The 17,048-nt window shown below is 40.6% G+C and overlaps 1 protein-coding gene and 1 non-coding gene across 7 annotated transcripts in view; one reads left to right on the top strand and one right to left on the bottom strand.

The window, feature by feature from the left end:
• Nucleotides 1-17,048, bottom strand: part of AP2B1 (adaptor related protein complex 2 subunit beta 1) — a 115,549-nt gene that overhangs the window by 23,576 nt on the left and 74,925 nt on the right. For all 6 annotated transcript variants that reach the window (XM_040244059.1, XM_040244062.1, XM_040244056.1 and 3 more), the window contains one exon: nucleotides 15,838-15,967. In XM_040244059.1, coding sequence (XP_040099993.1) covers nucleotides 15,838-15,967 — 130 coding nt within the window. The remainder of the gene's footprint in view (nucleotides 1-15,837; nucleotides 15,968-17,048) is intronic.
• On the top strand, nucleotides 10,894-10,966 carry TRNAG-UCC. Its single transcript has one exon. It is a non-coding gene; the product is annotated as a tRNA-Gly (tRNA).

Genomic DNA, 17,048 nt, shown 5'->3' with positions numbered 1-17,048 from the left:
AACATCTTTTGTGAAAAAGGTATGCAGAAAAATCATGGTTTCGATCAGAGCAATACTGCTGGAATGTTGGGCTGACTCTGTATGACCTTGCATCTTTCATTTCCCTCTACGTACAAAAAAGGTATATAAGTACCGTTTAAAAATAAAGCTATGGATCTTGCTCATCAAAGTAGCTTGATCTCCTCGTGTCAATCATTTTCCTCCTCTTACTCTCTCTTTCTGGCTAGTTCCCATCTGGAGTACAGAGATCTGCCGTGTCTACTTATTTGCCTGGGTTTCTAAGACCTCAATGGGAAGGCACCCTGCGCCTTCACTCCCTCGGGAGACCGGAAGGGCACCTGTGGCCTCACGTAGACGGTGCAAGTCTCTTGTCTTAAGACTTTATTGATTTTCTGTATAAACCAAGGAACTCCAGCCTCTTTTCTCCTCTCCTCTAGTTTCTTATCTACAACATTCTTGTCTATCTCTCTCTCTCAATCAATTGCCGACGCCGTTTCTCCTTCGGGTTTCCCTGGATCCTGCGGGGGCTGGACCCTGGCGCTCACTCACCAAATTATAAAGCAAGCAGGGAGGAACTGGGCTCAGTGAGCTTAGGAACAGGGTGCACGCCTCAGTTTCTGCTCTGAGGATGCCTAAAGCAGATCCCAGATGGTACCAAGAACCAAATTACTTAAATCCTCTGTTCTCCGGTCTGCCACGAGCAACATGGGGACACAGCAATATTTACTTGCTTCTTGGGGACATCAATAGGAAGGGCAAAAAGAAATGATTATGAGGCACTTGGAAAACACAAAAGCGGGCTAGAAATGCTTAATAATAATAATGAGTTTTACAAGTTACTTTCAGTGGCTGCTGGGGAAAGAGCAGCCTGTCAGCTTCAGCCCGTAACCAACAATTAGTTTCTCATCATAGTATAAAAAGCCTGCTGCAGGGGCTGCGGCCCCTTTCTGGCGGCACAGCTGGAGACGAGCAGGCTGAATTCATATTCTAACCTTGTTCCAATGTGCTCAAAAGTACTATAAAAAGGTACGAGATGAACTCGGTCTGAACTCTGGCAAATGGGGCCTCTATGTACACCTCTCCCCACAGATCACCACAGGAGGCATTGCCACAAGAAAATTCAAGGCAAGCGGTACACAGCTCACCTTTGAGAGTATATCATCTACTCTTCCGTGACGTCACTTGTGACCTTTCGCAGTCTCTGAGGGATTTTTTCCCCCTTTTTTCTTCCTTTCTATTTAGCTTTGAGAAAGATTATCTGCAGGCTGGTCCAACCGAGGACCAGGCAGTGATGCCAACCTTCACCAGTTGTCTGAGGAATGATGATTCAGATGTGTTTTAAGCACCACACTATATAGTCAACAGAGCCTAGAGGAACGGCTCTGAGTGACAGGTTTTTAATGACATTGCCTCCAACTGTGTGATATGTCATCTGAGACTCAAGCAGAAGAGGCTCTCTGCTAGCTGCTGGAGTTAAATCCACCTGCACTGCTGCATTCCCAATGTGAAAAAATATCTACCATTTTTAGTTTAAATATGGTCTTCCACTTCAAACCCTACTGACCAATAAATTACCTGAGACCTTTCAGAGACATCTTGACAAAACAGGTCTATCTATAATATTTGACAGTGTCTGAACAGAGTTAAAAAATATAGCAGGAATAGGCATGCAACTCACCATGCGTGTGTACTAAGTCACTTCACTTGTGATCAACTCTTTTTGATCCTATGGACTGTGGCCCTCCTGGCTCCTCTGCCCATGGGGATTCTCCAGGCAATAATACTGGAGTGCATTGCCATGCCCTTCTCCAGGGGATATTCCAGACCCAGGGATCGGACCTGCCATCTCCTACGTCTCCTGAATTGCAGGTGGCTTCTTTGCCACTAGTGCCACCATCCACCACAGAAAATATCAATTTACTTTCCTCCAATGCTAATTACATTTTAACTTGAAGAAGCATCTTTAGTTTACTTCCAAGGCTAAGATTCAACCAAGAATCCTCTATTTTTTTTCCCTAGTGCACCCAATAGATCAGATGGATTATTTGGCAGTTGAACAGCCCTCAAAGAGTGCCTGTCTGCTGTTTATGATAGATAAAAGCCACACTTGTTTACTTTCACTGTTAAGAGTATGTGGCCAGTAGAGTCCTTTATAGGGAAATTTGACAGGTTCCACTCGTCCCAATAAAAGCAGTAGCTTCAAAACCCTAATTTCTTGGGCAACAACTTGCACTTCAGCATTTGCTATTTCCAAGGCTAACTAATGTCTATCTGTACCTCTTTAGAGAATAGAGGCTTTCAGAATAGAAAGGAAAGCTCTGAAGAGATCCCTGGATGATCTCTTAAACTATAAATCTTCTAGTGGTACTCATTAAGTACCAGGTTTTAGAATGGCATTGAAACCTAAGAAACACCTCTTTTAGTGAGTTTTGTTTTTGAAAGGTGCTACTGCTGCTGCTGCTAAGTTGCTTCGGTCGTGTCCGACTCTGTGTAACCCCACAGACGGCAGCCCACCAGGCTCCCCTGTGCCTGGGATTCTCCAGGCAAGAATACTGGAGTGGGTTGCCATTTCCTTCTCCAATGCATGCATGCTAAGTTGCTTCAGTTGCGCCCAACTCTGTATGACCCCACAGATGGCAGCCCACCAGGCTCCTCTGTCCACGGGACTCTCAGGCAAGAATACTGGAGTGTGTTGCCATTTCCTTCTCCTTTTGAAAGGTGAGGAGAAACCAAAAGCTACCAAAGCTGATGCAGCTCTGCCTCCTCTAGGAGTCCCCATTCTGTCACGCGATCTGCTTCATCTCAGTCTCAGAAACCTCCCACATAGTGTACACCATGAACTGGGGTGTAGGCAGATTAAATCGCCAGAACACCGAAGAGAAGATTAAGATGTAAAGAGGTAGTTTAGAAGACTCTCAGATTAAACTGGTAAAAACTGGGCTTCCCTGGTGGCTCAGTGGTAGAGAATCCACCTGCCAATGCAGGAGACGGGTTCTCCTGCATTCCTGGTTCAGAAAGATCCCACATGCCATGGAGCAACTAAGCCACATCTACTGAATCCAAGCTCTAGAGCCTGGGAACTGCAACTCCTAAGCCCACATGCTGCAGCCACTGAAACCTGTGCGCCCTAGAGTCCGTGCTCCAAAACAAGACACCGCAATGAAAAGTCTGTGCATGGCAACAAAGAGGAGCCCCTGCTTGCCACAGGCCCGTGCAAAGCAATGAAGACCCAGTACAGCTGAAAATAAATAAATAATATATATTAAAACAAGCCAACAAAAAGCTGTTAAAAACCACTGATCTAGGCAGGAGTAAATCAGAATGATGGTCTCCAAAAGCTGTATACACTAGAAGAACCCCAAAGCAGAGTAGGGTTAGAACTACTAGAATCAAATTTGGTAATTCTCTGCAACTTAAGTTAGACTCTCAAATACTGCTTAAAAAAAAAAAAAAAAAAAGGCATTCCTGTCTCCTTCAAAGCCATTTGGAAAAAAGTAGAAAGGTCACAATTTTCATGAAAGACTGCCTCTGTGGAGGGACTCTTTCAAGAAGCTTCTTTTCGAAGTCCACCCCAAGCCACCCCTAAGGCCAGCTGAACTAGAGAGTCAGGTTGAACTCAAACCCTTCAACTCTCAAGACCGCCTCCAGGGCCAGCACGTGACACCTGATCCACCCCAAGTGAATTTCAGTTCAGGATTTCCAATCTTTTTACTGCTTACCTCTGAACTGATAACAACCACACCCATTCCCAAAAGAGCAAATTCTTCTGATAGCACATGCAGAAAAATCTGGAATTGGGAAGTGCTAGACCATTTAAAATTTTTAAATTTAAAAATTTTTTTCCCTTTTAAAGGCAAAAGTTAGACTGTTTTGAGTATTATTTGAAAAGAACTATTTTCTGAAAGCAAAGAATGAACGATGAGATTCATCCATGGGCCAAAGACATCCCTCTTTGCCCTTCCTTTCAAAGTGTGCCTCCTTATCACTTTACTTCCATCAGAATTAGGAAACAGATAGGCTTTTTTTTGGTTTCCCAGGAAGAGGTTTGCTCAGCTCCATTTTCTGTCAGATATCTGAATGATTCTGCTTTTCCTTGGGGCTCTGAGACACTTACAGAGCATCCTCGAGTTTCCAAAGTTATTCTGAGAATATTACACAAATAATTTGATGGTATTAGGATAATGGTTTAATAGCTGTGTGGTGACAATTTGTTTTTATTTTGAAGTGGCACAAAAACATAGGTTAGTAATAGAAAAAGTTCCCTAAACATTAGAACAGTCATATGTTCTACTATCCTAGTTATCGGCAGTCTTGGAAATAAGGTCCATTAACATGCTGTGATCTTGCCTTTTGAAATATCAATGAACAGAGGAAAGAAAGCAGTAGCTTCTAATGTTTGTCTGCCCACTTGAGAGAAAAATGAATTTGTGATTGTAGCCCTTAGATTAAACCAAGGCATGACCCATCCAGGTAAAAAGGTATTAAAGGGGCAGTGGGAAGACTGCAAGGCCACTAAGAAACAAGAGGCAGAGTGTGTGTTTAGGGACACCGTTTGCTATGATGAGGAGATGGCCTTGCTAAGTCTGGTTCAAGAATTGGAGGCACCAGATACTTGTAAACACTTTCTTAAATGAAAGCAAAAAGATTCATTCAACAACAAATATTTATTAAACACCCACTGTATGCCAGGCATTGTTCCAGGCATTGGGGGATAAGTCAGTGTAGGAAAAAAAAAAAAAAACTAAGACAAAAACTGTTGCCCTTTTGAAGTCTGCATTCCTGTCGGGAAGCGGTGAGTTGGGGGGTGAGGGGTGGGAGGGGGAGAGGCGAAAATGAATTAAGTACAATAAACAGTATTTAAAACGGATAAGTGCTCTGGGGGTGGGGGGAGAATAAGGATAAAGGGGATCAAGAACACTGGGAGCAGAGTGAGGTGGTCTTATCAGAAAGGTCCTGTTTTACCAAAGGCCTGCAGGAGGCACCGAGTCAAGCAGATAACAGCAACTGGGAGAAGGAGCATCCCACACGTGGGAAACAGCCACTCCCAAGGCCCTGAGGTGGCAGCATCCGGTCAGTCTGAGGGCCCACGGGAAGCCAGCGTGGCCAGGTGGAGTGAGGAGCAGTAGCGGGTGAAGCCAGTGAGCTGGGGCAGGTGGAAGGCATGGCTGGGCCATACAGGGACTTGGGGCCACTGTCAGGACTTGGCCTTTTCTGCTTGGAAAGAACACCAATCCAAGTTCCTCTACACTAGTGATGTAAACACGTGTCTAACGGCACTGGTACAGCAAGAATTACGCAACCTTACAACTCTGCTAGGACCTGTGGAGAGGGTCACTGGCAGCTGTGTGCTTCACAGGGACCACTGGGTCAAGGGAAAAGGATGCTAAGATATACTGCATCCGTTCCTGCTCTAGATAGCTTCCTCATTATTACTTTTACATGTTGGGCAAAATAAATCAGAAAACTCACAGCAAAGGTAATTTGATCTCTTTTCTGTCAATACAGAACCAACCTGCCATGCTATACTGATCAATGTGGTTACCACCCAGAAACCTTTATCACAAGCCCCAGATGCCCTCCTCCTCCAGCAGTCTTCAACAGAATTACTCTCTACAGTTTCAGCTGCCAGAAACAGCGAACAGTATTTTCAGAGGCCTTTCAGTCTTTCCAACAGGTTAAGTTCCCCAAACCCAAGGTCTTACCTTAAACAGGTTCTGCCCAACCTACATAGACTCTAACCCTAAAAGCATGATCTCTTTTAGCCTTTATTAACAGCTCTGTGTACCTTGCTATCATGGGCTGATGTGCCCATGATTGCAGCTATTGCAATCTACTGAATACTATTTACCATTAAAAGGCATCATGGTCTGTTTGCTATGTAGGGCTTACTGTTAAAACTTTAAAATTCATTTTGTACATACTGTACTGAACCACAGAATGGTGAAGAAAGGACTAATAAACTATCAGTTCAAGTTATTAGATAGTCCACACCCCAATCTGGTATGTCATGGAACTGAAGACACAAAGAAAACTCAATAGAAGAATAAACTTCAGTAATGAGAGTGATGAAGATTATTTTAAAATCCTGAGATGAAACTGAACTAGAATCTAATCTAGGTTCTAGCAAGTTAGAAATCAAGAGGGTTCACAGGTGTGCCTATGTACTGTCTGCTGTATTATTTAATCTCAGTGTAGACAAAAAGCAGACACAGGTGGCTGTCGGATGACTGGGCACATGGGTAGGCCACTGTGCAGACACGCTATCTCTGGGTAGTTTTACCAGGGAATCAGGTCATATAAAGAAGGGGCAGAAACTATTGTCGGAAACACAACATGAACTATGGAATGAGCTATGGATTTGAGAAGTTCTGTGCTTTCATATTTGGAGTATCTGCCTTCCCACTCCTTCAGTAGAATGTTGCCACTAAGCCCAAGACCAAATTCACGTACTTTCCAAAAATGATTAAATGATGTTTTCCTTTGTCTCCAATGTAACTGAGTCTAACCACATTTACTAGTATCTCCACAGTTGTTTTCCATTAAAATTAGAATAAAACTGACATTTATTTGCAGAACATAAACTTAGGCTCTCCTGAAGTAGAATAAAAGGGAAAATGAATTCAGACTGGGTATATTTTCATTATAGGTCCACCTGACTCATTTTCAGGCCTTGTGAGCCTTGATTCAGAAAGAAACTTATTGTATAAAAGCTGATCTCAATACCATGAAACCTATGTATAACCTCACCCTACAAAATTGTGAATAAAAGAAACTTTTCCAATCTCACTGAACGTGATGCCACAAAGTATTAAGAGAGCTAAACATGAATGAGGGCAAGATATGGCTCTTAAGTGGGCTTCAATCCAGTTTAGGAAAATCCCAGGGTGTTTCCTTTAATTCCAACCTATAATATACCCCAAGGCTTTGTGTAAAAATTACGTGCCACAATGAGAACATAAGGACTAGAAAGAGGTACCTACTTTTTATTCAGAATTTGAAGTCCTCTAATGCATAAAGAACTATTTTCCAATCATCTATCTAACTAGAAATTCGAAACTAATTCAATTTTTATCAACTTTTGACTTACTAACATGATATAAAGATGGTTGAAATTTTAATAGATGAAACCCACAAATCACTTCTATTACCCTGCAGAACTATGTGAAATTTAGTATCATGTGGCCAAGCACGGGCTTCTGTTACTTGGGTAATCATCTCACAGGCTCTTTTTAATGATGACTAGTTCTCAAGCTTTAAGAACTAAATTTAAGAACTGAATTCTGGGTTTTAGGAACAACTGTTTCCTACCACTGAAGCCAGATTTATAATTTGCTAGACCATGTCAGCCTATCAGGATACAGGATTTTTATCTATTGCTTATGTGTGGTTATTCAAGCAGGGCAGCTGCTACTGACAAACATATTCATAGAAGAGGGTACCAGAAGCCAGTAGTTGAGTTCTGGTTATAGAAAGACAAAAGATATTGTTTAGCAGAATTTTGATTATCTTGACATAAAGGATAAGGAGGTTCTCTATAGGGCCAACTGAGTGAAAAAGGAACATTTAGTATATAAGATACAATACTTCTCAGATGAGATTAAAGGACACATTTATAGTACTGATGTGACATGAAAAACATATCAAAATTGAAATAGCAATCATGAAAAGCAATTTTCTCCTTTCTCTTCTCTGGTGGTAAAATATTTTCATCTTTCATAACCAAGATCTTTCATAACCATTTCCTACATAACCATTCCATTGTTAATGGAATATTTCAGATTCTGTCCTGTCTACAGGGGTTATTTTCAGCACTGGATCTATCTGTGACCTGGGAATCTCTTATAGTTTTCCTAAGATCCACCACTTCAAGGACTCAATGTCTGTTCAAACAGCATGTGGTCCCATAAAAGCAACCAGAGTGTGCAGTCCTCAGCTGTGGATCCTGGAAGACCAAAAGAGGCTTTAATACTGAACTTGTTTGGCTTGCACAACAGTCGAGAAAAGTCAGTAAATGCCAAGCTGGTTTGCTTCCTTTGATGGAAGCTGCTTAAAAGGTCTTCCGTTTGGAAGCATTTACCGGTTTTTCTGGTACAATAGCTACAGCTGTGGGCCTTCTGAGTGTGAACGGACATATGTAAGACATGAAGTATCAGGGACAGGCACCATCTGCAACTGATGGTCTCACAGGCTGGGACTGCAATGTGGGAGTAGCAAGGGACAGGATTTTCTCAGGGCCATACACTTACAAAGACACAAAACAAAACAACCCCCTTACCCCTCCAAAAAAAAAACAACCCCTTTTGGTTAACAAAGATCTTAAAGACATGAATAAATGGGGTTATAAGATTCTGTCCTTTGCAGCTACCATCCTTAGCAGTTCCTGCCCTAATCATTCAAAGGTTAAATGAATAGGGTTGATGAATACTGCCTTGTTTTAGAAGGGACATTCAAATAAAAAACTGAGACATTATTTCTTTTCTGTAATTGATATCCATCCTCTTATTAAACAACACTTAAGTAGGGTTTAAAGAGGATACAAAGATAAATAATAAAAAACCATATACACTAAAGGATCAATTATTTATCTACAGGTTAACCTCTGACCACAAAGAAATACAGAAGGAAGGAAAGAAGGATTTTTATGAAGGTGTCATGAGACTTTCAGGTAAAGATAGTAGACTTCAAATCACATTTAAATTTTCTTTCTCCTGGAAGAATTCAGCCATAATTAAAAGGAAAAAAGAATTAAGGGTATAAGTTCACAAAGATGGGAAAGAAACACAGTAGCAACAAAATCTTGGTAACTGTGAAACAAATGCTGTTAGCAGTAACACTGCACAATTCTCAAAGTCTTAGGACTGGTAGCACCTCTGGAACTGTATGGAGGGGAAATGATGGAGGGGACGTTAAAAGAAAGAGGATGAAGAAACTGAGTCTGAGATCCTCACACCACCCTGAGCTACCTCAGCCCCTCAATAAAACTAAAAGACTGATTTTTTCAGAGGAGATAAAATAGATAGTACTTTGAAGGGAATGCTAGACATGGCTGAGGGGTGGTGGAATAAGCGAACTTACGCATACTGAGTGCTGAGACTCTCCAGTCCTCTTTCCCAGTTTAGCTCCCAGGAGGCTGGTAGAAAGCCTTTAAATTCTAATCAAGAGAGTCAAGGATAACTTTTGGAAAAATTTAGCCAGCTCCCAAAAGAAAGACATGAAAGTACTGACACAGAGGATTCCAGATGCATTCAGTGATGGGTGGGTGGAGGTCCTACCTTGGGTCTTACGGTTTAGAGGGCCATACTCTGACCTTCCTTTGGCCTCCGCAGAACCCTTCTACACAAGAATCCATATGGCCAAAGAGATATGCCCAGGTAGAAAACACAGAATTTCCCAGCTAAAAAGCCTTAACACTGTTTCCAGGTCCTGTCTGAGATACTTCTACTGGTCACTTTTTCTGAGTGTCAGTAAACATATCCTCAGGCCCAAGGGATGGCCAAAGGGTGCAAGTGGAATAGAAGAGAAGGCTGTGAAACACGGTTTTCCAGTTGTATTCCCGAGTGAACAGAGGTGGAATTTTAGCAAAGAACCAAGTGGAAATCCTAGAATTGAAAAGTACAGTATCTGAAATGAAAGTTATACTGGACAGATATACCAGAATGTTGCAGCCTATAAAAGAAAAGAGTCTGTATACTTAAAGACAGATCAATAGGAATTACCCATTCTGAAGAACAGAAAGAAAGAAAACAAAAACAACTAAAACCAGCCTTAGGGGTTGAGGGGACAATCTCAGGGGACAATCAAATAGTCACACATGCCAGTGGCGTGTGTATGCTCAGTTGTGTCTGACTCTCTGCAACCCCATGGACTGCAGCCTGTCACAGTCCTTGGTCCATGGACTTTTTCAGGCAAGAAATACTGGAGTGGGTTGCCATCTTCCTTCTCCAGGGGATCCTCCGACCCAGGGGTCAAGCCCACATCTCTGCTGCTCCTGCACAGGCAGGTGGGTGCTTTACCACTTGTGCCACCTCAGAAGTGGAATTCTGAAGGAAGGGAAGTGAGACACTGGGACTGAAAAAAACTGAAGAAATAATTAAAAAAAAACAAACCACTTTCCTAAATTGGGGAGAAGCTATCAATTTACAGATCCAAGTTCAGTGAACCTGCAGCCAGATAAATGTAATGAAAACACCAAGGTACATAACAATCAAGCCACTGAAAACCAAACATAAAAATGAAGGAGCCCGTAGGTCGGCACTGCCCAACAGAACTTCCCATAATGACAGAGAGGCTCCACTTCTGCACTGACCAACTGAGTAACCACCAGCCATGTGAACATCTGAATGTGGCTAACGCAGCTGAGGAAATAAACTTCTTATTTTACTTGATTTTAATTAATTTCCATTTCGATAGCTGCATGTGGCTAAGGTTTATTTTACTGAACAGGGTAGTTAAGGAGCCTTATGAGATATCAACCCATCATTAATATGTGCACTTTACTGATTCAAATAAACAATAATAAATAAATAAAAACAACAGTTTAAGACACGGAGATAATCAGAAACTTGAGCACTGACAGGATATCTGATGTTAAGGAATTCTTGTTAATTTTTAATGCGCACAATAGTTGTTGTGGTTATGTTTTTAAAAAGAAACTGTTTTAAATAGATACATTGAAATATTTACAGAGGAAATGATATGTCTAAGATTTGCTTCAAAATAATATGGGGCAGGAAGATGCACAGGGAGCAAAGATGAAATGCTACTAACACTGGATTGATTAATTATTGAAGCTGAGGGATGAGCACACAGGGACTCATTACATGATTGCTTACTTTCGTAGAGTTAAAATTTTTTCATAAAAAGTTTTTAGAAAATAGAGCAAAAAGAAGGACCTCCCTGGTGGTCCAGTGGTTAAGACTCTGCATATCCACTGCAGGGGGTGCAGGTTCAATCCCTGCTCAGGGAACTAAGAGCCTGCATGTCACATGGTTATGGCAAAAAAAAAAAAAAAAAAAAAGAGCAGAAGGAGATGGAAAATAGGACAAAAAGCAGAAGACTGGTCCAGGAAGGTCAATATTCAAAGAGCAGGACTTCCAATAAGAGAGACAAAGAAAATGAAAAGAAATCTATAAAAAAGAAAAGTTCCCAGAATTGAAGGATACAAGTTTCCACACTGAAAAAGCACAATAAGGACCTAGAGCAGTGGGTGAAAAAAGACACAAACCAAGGCATTATCACTGTGAAATTTCAGAAGAGGGAAAACCAAAGGATTGTACAAGCTTTCATTCAGAGACAACCTGGCACAGAAAAGCATCAAGAATCAGAATGACTTCAGACTAGGAGGAAAACTATTTCTAATCTACAAAGATATACAGAAACCATCATATAAGTGTGAAGAAAAAATGTTCTAAAACATGTAAAGTCGCTACCTGTTTAAAATTTTACTCTACACAACTATCCAATATTTTTGCCACCTGATGTGAAGAACTGACTCATTGAAAAGACCCCGATGCTGGGAAAGATTGAAGGCGGGAGGACAAGTGGACCACAGAGGATCAGAGGATGAGATGGTTAGATGGCATCAACGATGCATTGGTGATGGACAGGGAGGCCTGGCATGCTGCAGTCCATGGGGTCGCAAAGAGTCGGACACGACTGCACAGCTGAACTGAACTGAACACCTATTTTTAGGCAGCTACTGGAGTATGTTCTTCATCAAAACAAAGGAGTAAATCAAGGAAAGGAAAATACAAGAGGAGACCCAACATATAAGACAGATGAAGAGAATGAATCCTCAGGGCCACGCTGAAGGGAGTTCACATGACAGTTTCAGGTGTGGAAGAAAATCGTTCCAGATTAAAGCAGTCAAACGGCTCCCAAAGGAGACTTTAAGAGTGAAGTCGGTAGGACTATTTTGAAGAGTCTGATCTCACTGGAATTTGGGAATGAATGACAGTTAACACAAAAAATTAAGCAAACAAATAGAGACAAGTCTTACTGGGTAAATATCTAATTACTTATAAAAAGTTTTATGGAGAAAAATAATCACACTATATAGTTCACCTCTGAGGAGTATATATAATCATAGTAACAGGAACAATGAATACTAATTAAAGCAAATCCTAAGACAGTTCTATCAGGAAAATATGAGGATTGGGAATATGTACACAGATAATGGCAGTAAGTGGGAAGAGAAGGCTGGGAACTTGGTTTTTCTTAGCTAACTCTAGAACTAGTTAACTCTAAACTATATATTCACAGACCTGATAAAAATAAAACTTGAAAGAAAGGGGTATCAACGTTCTCCCGAAAGTTCACAGCTTGGTGAAAAAGGAGGCCAAGCAAATGTGACAACTCCACAGCATCCATACAAAGACTGGGATGAACATGTTATGTCACGATTCTATTGTACTTTTGAAGACACTGACTTGAAGAAGCAGTCACTTGCCAGGTGTCAAGTTTGAAGGAGTATATTGGGAAAATGTTTCTAAGCAACTAACACATGAAATAGATGAAGTGAAAAGGATATCAAAGTCAGAGAAAGCTCTTTTAGACAAAATTCATTTAGACATTTGTTAAGGTTTTTGTTTTATTTAAATACAGGAGATCAATTCTCTTTTTTTTAAGGAATATAATATGTTAAACTCAAGAGACGCCCCGGGGGGGGGCGGTGGGGGGGGCAGGTTTAACTTTGCTTTGTGTAATATTTGTAAGTTGGATTCTCAAAGGCTTTTGATAACCAACATTATTAGTACAGTAGATTTTCTAGGTTCAAATTTCTTCTAGGTATTTAATGTCCTTTCTAAGGTATAATCTATTTTACATTTTAAGAGAGAATACTGTCTTTTTTCAATAATGGTTCAAAAAGACCATAGGTCAGTAAGCAGTTTGATGATATTTTTAATGAAAAGTTTTTGTATTAAATGCTACATTACAGAGGCTAGTTGATTTGTCTGTCCTATATATAGATAACAAATTAGCCAAAACAGCTAAAACTCACATTGCTTCCCAAATTTCATTTCCTAAAACTCTTTTTTTCTTCTCTAATTTTATGGTCTGCAGTACTAGAAAAGCACTAATTTTTTCTGCATGAGCTCTTGAATTTAAACATATATATTTATAATATTAATGTCAATCAATCTTTACCTGGCTTTATCTGGATCTTTATGGTCAAAGCCTATGGAAGTTAAGCTCTGATATTCATACTGGGACAAAAGCAGAATAGAAGCTGAAAACTAAGGTAACCCACCATCTTCAGTTAATCATTAGTTTCAACTTCCACTTGCAGTCATTAAATAGAGCTGCTCTCAGGAGGGGAAAACTTCATCTGTTTTCAAGTTTTTGCTTATCTTTTCCATCGGGCAATGCCAATTAAATCAGAAAATAGCCATAATTATGACATCCTTGAAAGGAAAGAATCCATGGGAAAGCATGGAGAATCAGTAGTTGACTACAAATGGAAAATTTGTTTTCTCTAGAGAAGTTGAACTGCTTTAGTACATTCTGCTTAGATGGAAAAATTATAAGTTTTTTTTTAATGTCAGGTTTGTGAAAATGAAAACTTGCTAGTTCTAATGCGAGAGAAGGATTTGGACTAAGATTCGACCTCTTTTATGAGGGTTCCTGGGACTTCCCTGGTGGTCTAGTAGTTAAGACTCTGGGCTTCCAACGCAAGACACACCAGTTCAATCCTCGGTTGGGGAACTAAGATCCCACATGCCATGCAGCCAAACAAACAAACAAACAAAAAGATCAACTCATGCGAGGGTTCCCATCTGGGATGTTCATTCTACTGAATGTGAAGTGGAAATGCAAATAGGGAAGTAAACTGACGTTTACTCACAGTTCCCTTTTGGTTTTAAGAGGAGGAAATTTGCCCTGATTTCTGTGACCCAAATTCCTCTTCCTACTTCTAAAGTAAAGCATTCTTGCGCCCATGCTGACTGACCTCAAATATTTGGCTTGAGGCTCTGTGAGCCAACAGGAGGTTAGATTTCCATGAAAAGAGAGCAGATGTAAATCTGGGTTAGTTACTTACTTGAGGATTCTATGTTGGAAAAGCCCCTCAACACATTAGTCTCATCAGAGCAGCACAGCCAATTCCTTCTACACAGTAATCCTTGTTCTGCTCTCCTAGACTGAGCCAAGTTACATTGTGACTCATTCACTGTCCCTCTATATCATCAAACTCTTTGCTGAGAAAGAAGCAGTCAACTACTGAGGCAGCAAGGTAATTAGTCAACTGGCAAGCAGGCCTGGTGTGCTGGTATTTTAACTATTTTGGAGAACATTAGTTTCAATTCTTAGTAATTTTACTGTTGATGTCTCACCATGAGTACTAGGATCTCACACTGGTACTTCCAAGACACCGAGCAATGGGATCCTACCTGTCTTGACCACAAAGTGGAAGGTTGCTATTTTTTGTTCATCATTTAAAGCATATTTTATAGTCTCATTCAGACTACTGTCTCAAGTTCTTGGTAGAAGGGGATGCCCAATCCTCTTAGCTGAATCTTGTGTCAGTCACAGTACATCACTCCCTTTTTCTTTTTTTGTTAAAATGTGAGCTCACTTTCAGTAGAGATTTTCTATTCAGATGGGAGTCCTGATGGCCTTAAAGTTCAAAATTGTTGTAAAAGGGCCATTTCTCTATTTGCTTCTGCCAGGTATCCTAGGCGCTATCAGTTCTGGTCCAACTTTACACTGGTTTGGAGAATTCTGTACCTACCCAGTATAAATTCAGGCTCTGGATTTTTCGCAAGAGGCCACCAGAACCCTGGTCAGAGAGAACTTTCTCCCATCACTTGCCTCTGTAGAAATGTGTTTCTAGTTCCCCTTTCACTGAGGGACTTGCCCTTCCAGGGGGTCAGCTTTATGCAAAGCTCAGTTACAGTTCCCCATCTCAGGTCGACCCAAGGTGGTCTCTTCCGTCCCTGTGAACATTAAAACCCTCAACTTCCAGGCTTCTATCTGTATTTTATCCCTTCAGGTTGATGGCGCTTCAATTTACATGCTTACTACTCTACCTTCATGTTGCTTAAACCCCAGAAGGCTTATTTCAAAGAGAAATTCAAAGTGATGCAAATGAAATGAAACTCTAAGCTAGGACTTAAGCATTCTAAAAATTCAGTATTTTCAAGATGGAGAGGCTCTTTTAGACATGATAAAGTTCTGACCTCCTCTAAGTTGATGTTACACTTACCACATGCATATCATACAGATAACCCAACTATTTATGGCAGTGTATTCAAAGATGACCTCCACATAGCTTTCCTGAAATCTACTCTTGCTGCTGGAACTGCTAAGTAGCTTTAGTCATGTCCAACTCTGTGCGACACCATAGATGGTAGCCTGGGATTCTCCAGGCAAGAACACTGGAGTGGGTTGCCATTCCTTCTCCAATGCATGAAAGTGAAAAGTGAAAGTGAAGTCGCTCAGTCGCGTCCGACTCTTAGCGACCCCATGGACTGCAGCCTACCAGGCTCCTCCATCCATGGGATTTTCCAGGCAAGAGTACTGGACTGGGGTGCCATTGCCTTCTCTGGGAAATCTACTCTTACAACGCTCAAATTCCCTTTTATGAAAGTCTTAAGAAAAAAGTTTATAAATAACACCTTGAAAAGTTTTTGTTTGTAGAGTTAAAAAAAATTAGTAACTTTCTGTGTCAATGTTATGTTTTTTTGTGTGTGTTTTAATGAAAAATAGGTCTTCTCCACAGAGTTATTTCAAACCCTATTCCATGACTAAATCTAATATGAGAGGAGTTGCTTTACATATAAATAAAATAAAATTGGCAGGATATCAACCTGTACACCCAGACTGAAGTAAGAGTCTAACCTGCAGGTTGTTCAGAGGCTCCATCTTCATGACAGGGCCCAAGGTGTTGAGGGGCAGGGAGACATCGATGCTCTGGTTTGGCATCAGTGGTGTATGGATGGCCAGAGGAGTGCTGGGGATGACACCAAAGCTAGAAGAGAGGGTGAAGAAATCCTAGAGGTTATTAGGAGGCAGGATTTAGACACGTCTTTAGGTTTCCATGGCTTTTTATACAAGGAAACGTAATTTTTAACAAAATTAAATTGAAGGAACAGCAGGAGCTAAAGCGCCCAATTCTAATTTGCTGTGACACTGGTCACCACATAACCTCTGTTTTCCATGAAATAGATTAGAGGAAGGGGAAAACATTCAGCAGCAGAGAACTGGTTAGCTAATGCCCTGATTCTGAAGTTTTATGTTTATCATGCCACTAGAGGGGCAGATTTGATAAACATCTTTTTTTATACATCTGTCTTTAGACAATCCTTGGGAGAATACCCACCCTGCAAAGTACACTACTACTATTTCACTAGCTTGACAGCCTGCCCAGACAGCCCAGAGGATGATTTACGGTAACTCACTTTCTTTTTTCTTTGTTTACTTACATAGGATACAATCATTGGGAAAAAGCCACTCTAAGTAAAGCAGAATTGACTGGCTTAAACATTCAAAACAATACTCCAAAGGACAAAAGACATGCTGTAGACTCAAACCTGGCCACTTTCTTAGCCTAAGGCAGGCAGTGAATATCCACTACAGTTAGACTTCTCACAGAAGCCTGCATGATAATAATATAAAATAGTAAAGAGCTAGGAAAAGTCTGAGTCAGAAGTCACATAAAAACAAAAATGTATGAAGGAAGACCGAAAGGGAAAAGTTGGGCCACAGGTATAACAAATGAACAACTTAATGATACAAATTTACATTGAACTTATGCTCTAATTAGCCTCAGGAAAAAGATGAGATTATAATGTAAAATAACTAGAGTTTTTTAGGCAGTATCAATTTCAGAACAGCAGGAGAAACACTTTCCTTTTCCTAGATAAACTATACTTTAGAGTCCCAAATGTAATAAATGATTTTGAGTAGACACATCAAATCATTTTGGTATTAACATTTATAGGTCAAAAACTATTCTGCCCTTTTGATCTTGATCTCATGATTGATCTATGTGGAACACCATAGGGAATCTTAAAAAAAGGCTACCAGAACTAGTAAGGAAGTTTATTGAA

Source organism: Oryx dammah, unplaced genomic scaffold, assembly GCF_014754425.2.
Source record: "Oryx dammah isolate SB20612 unplaced genomic scaffold, SCBI_Odam_1.1 HiC_scaffold_8, whole genome shotgun sequence".
Classification (NCBI taxonomy): domain Eukaryota; kingdom Metazoa; phylum Chordata; class Mammalia; order Artiodactyla; family Bovidae; genus Oryx; species Oryx dammah.
This window is presented reverse-complemented; position numbering and strand designations above follow the sequence as displayed.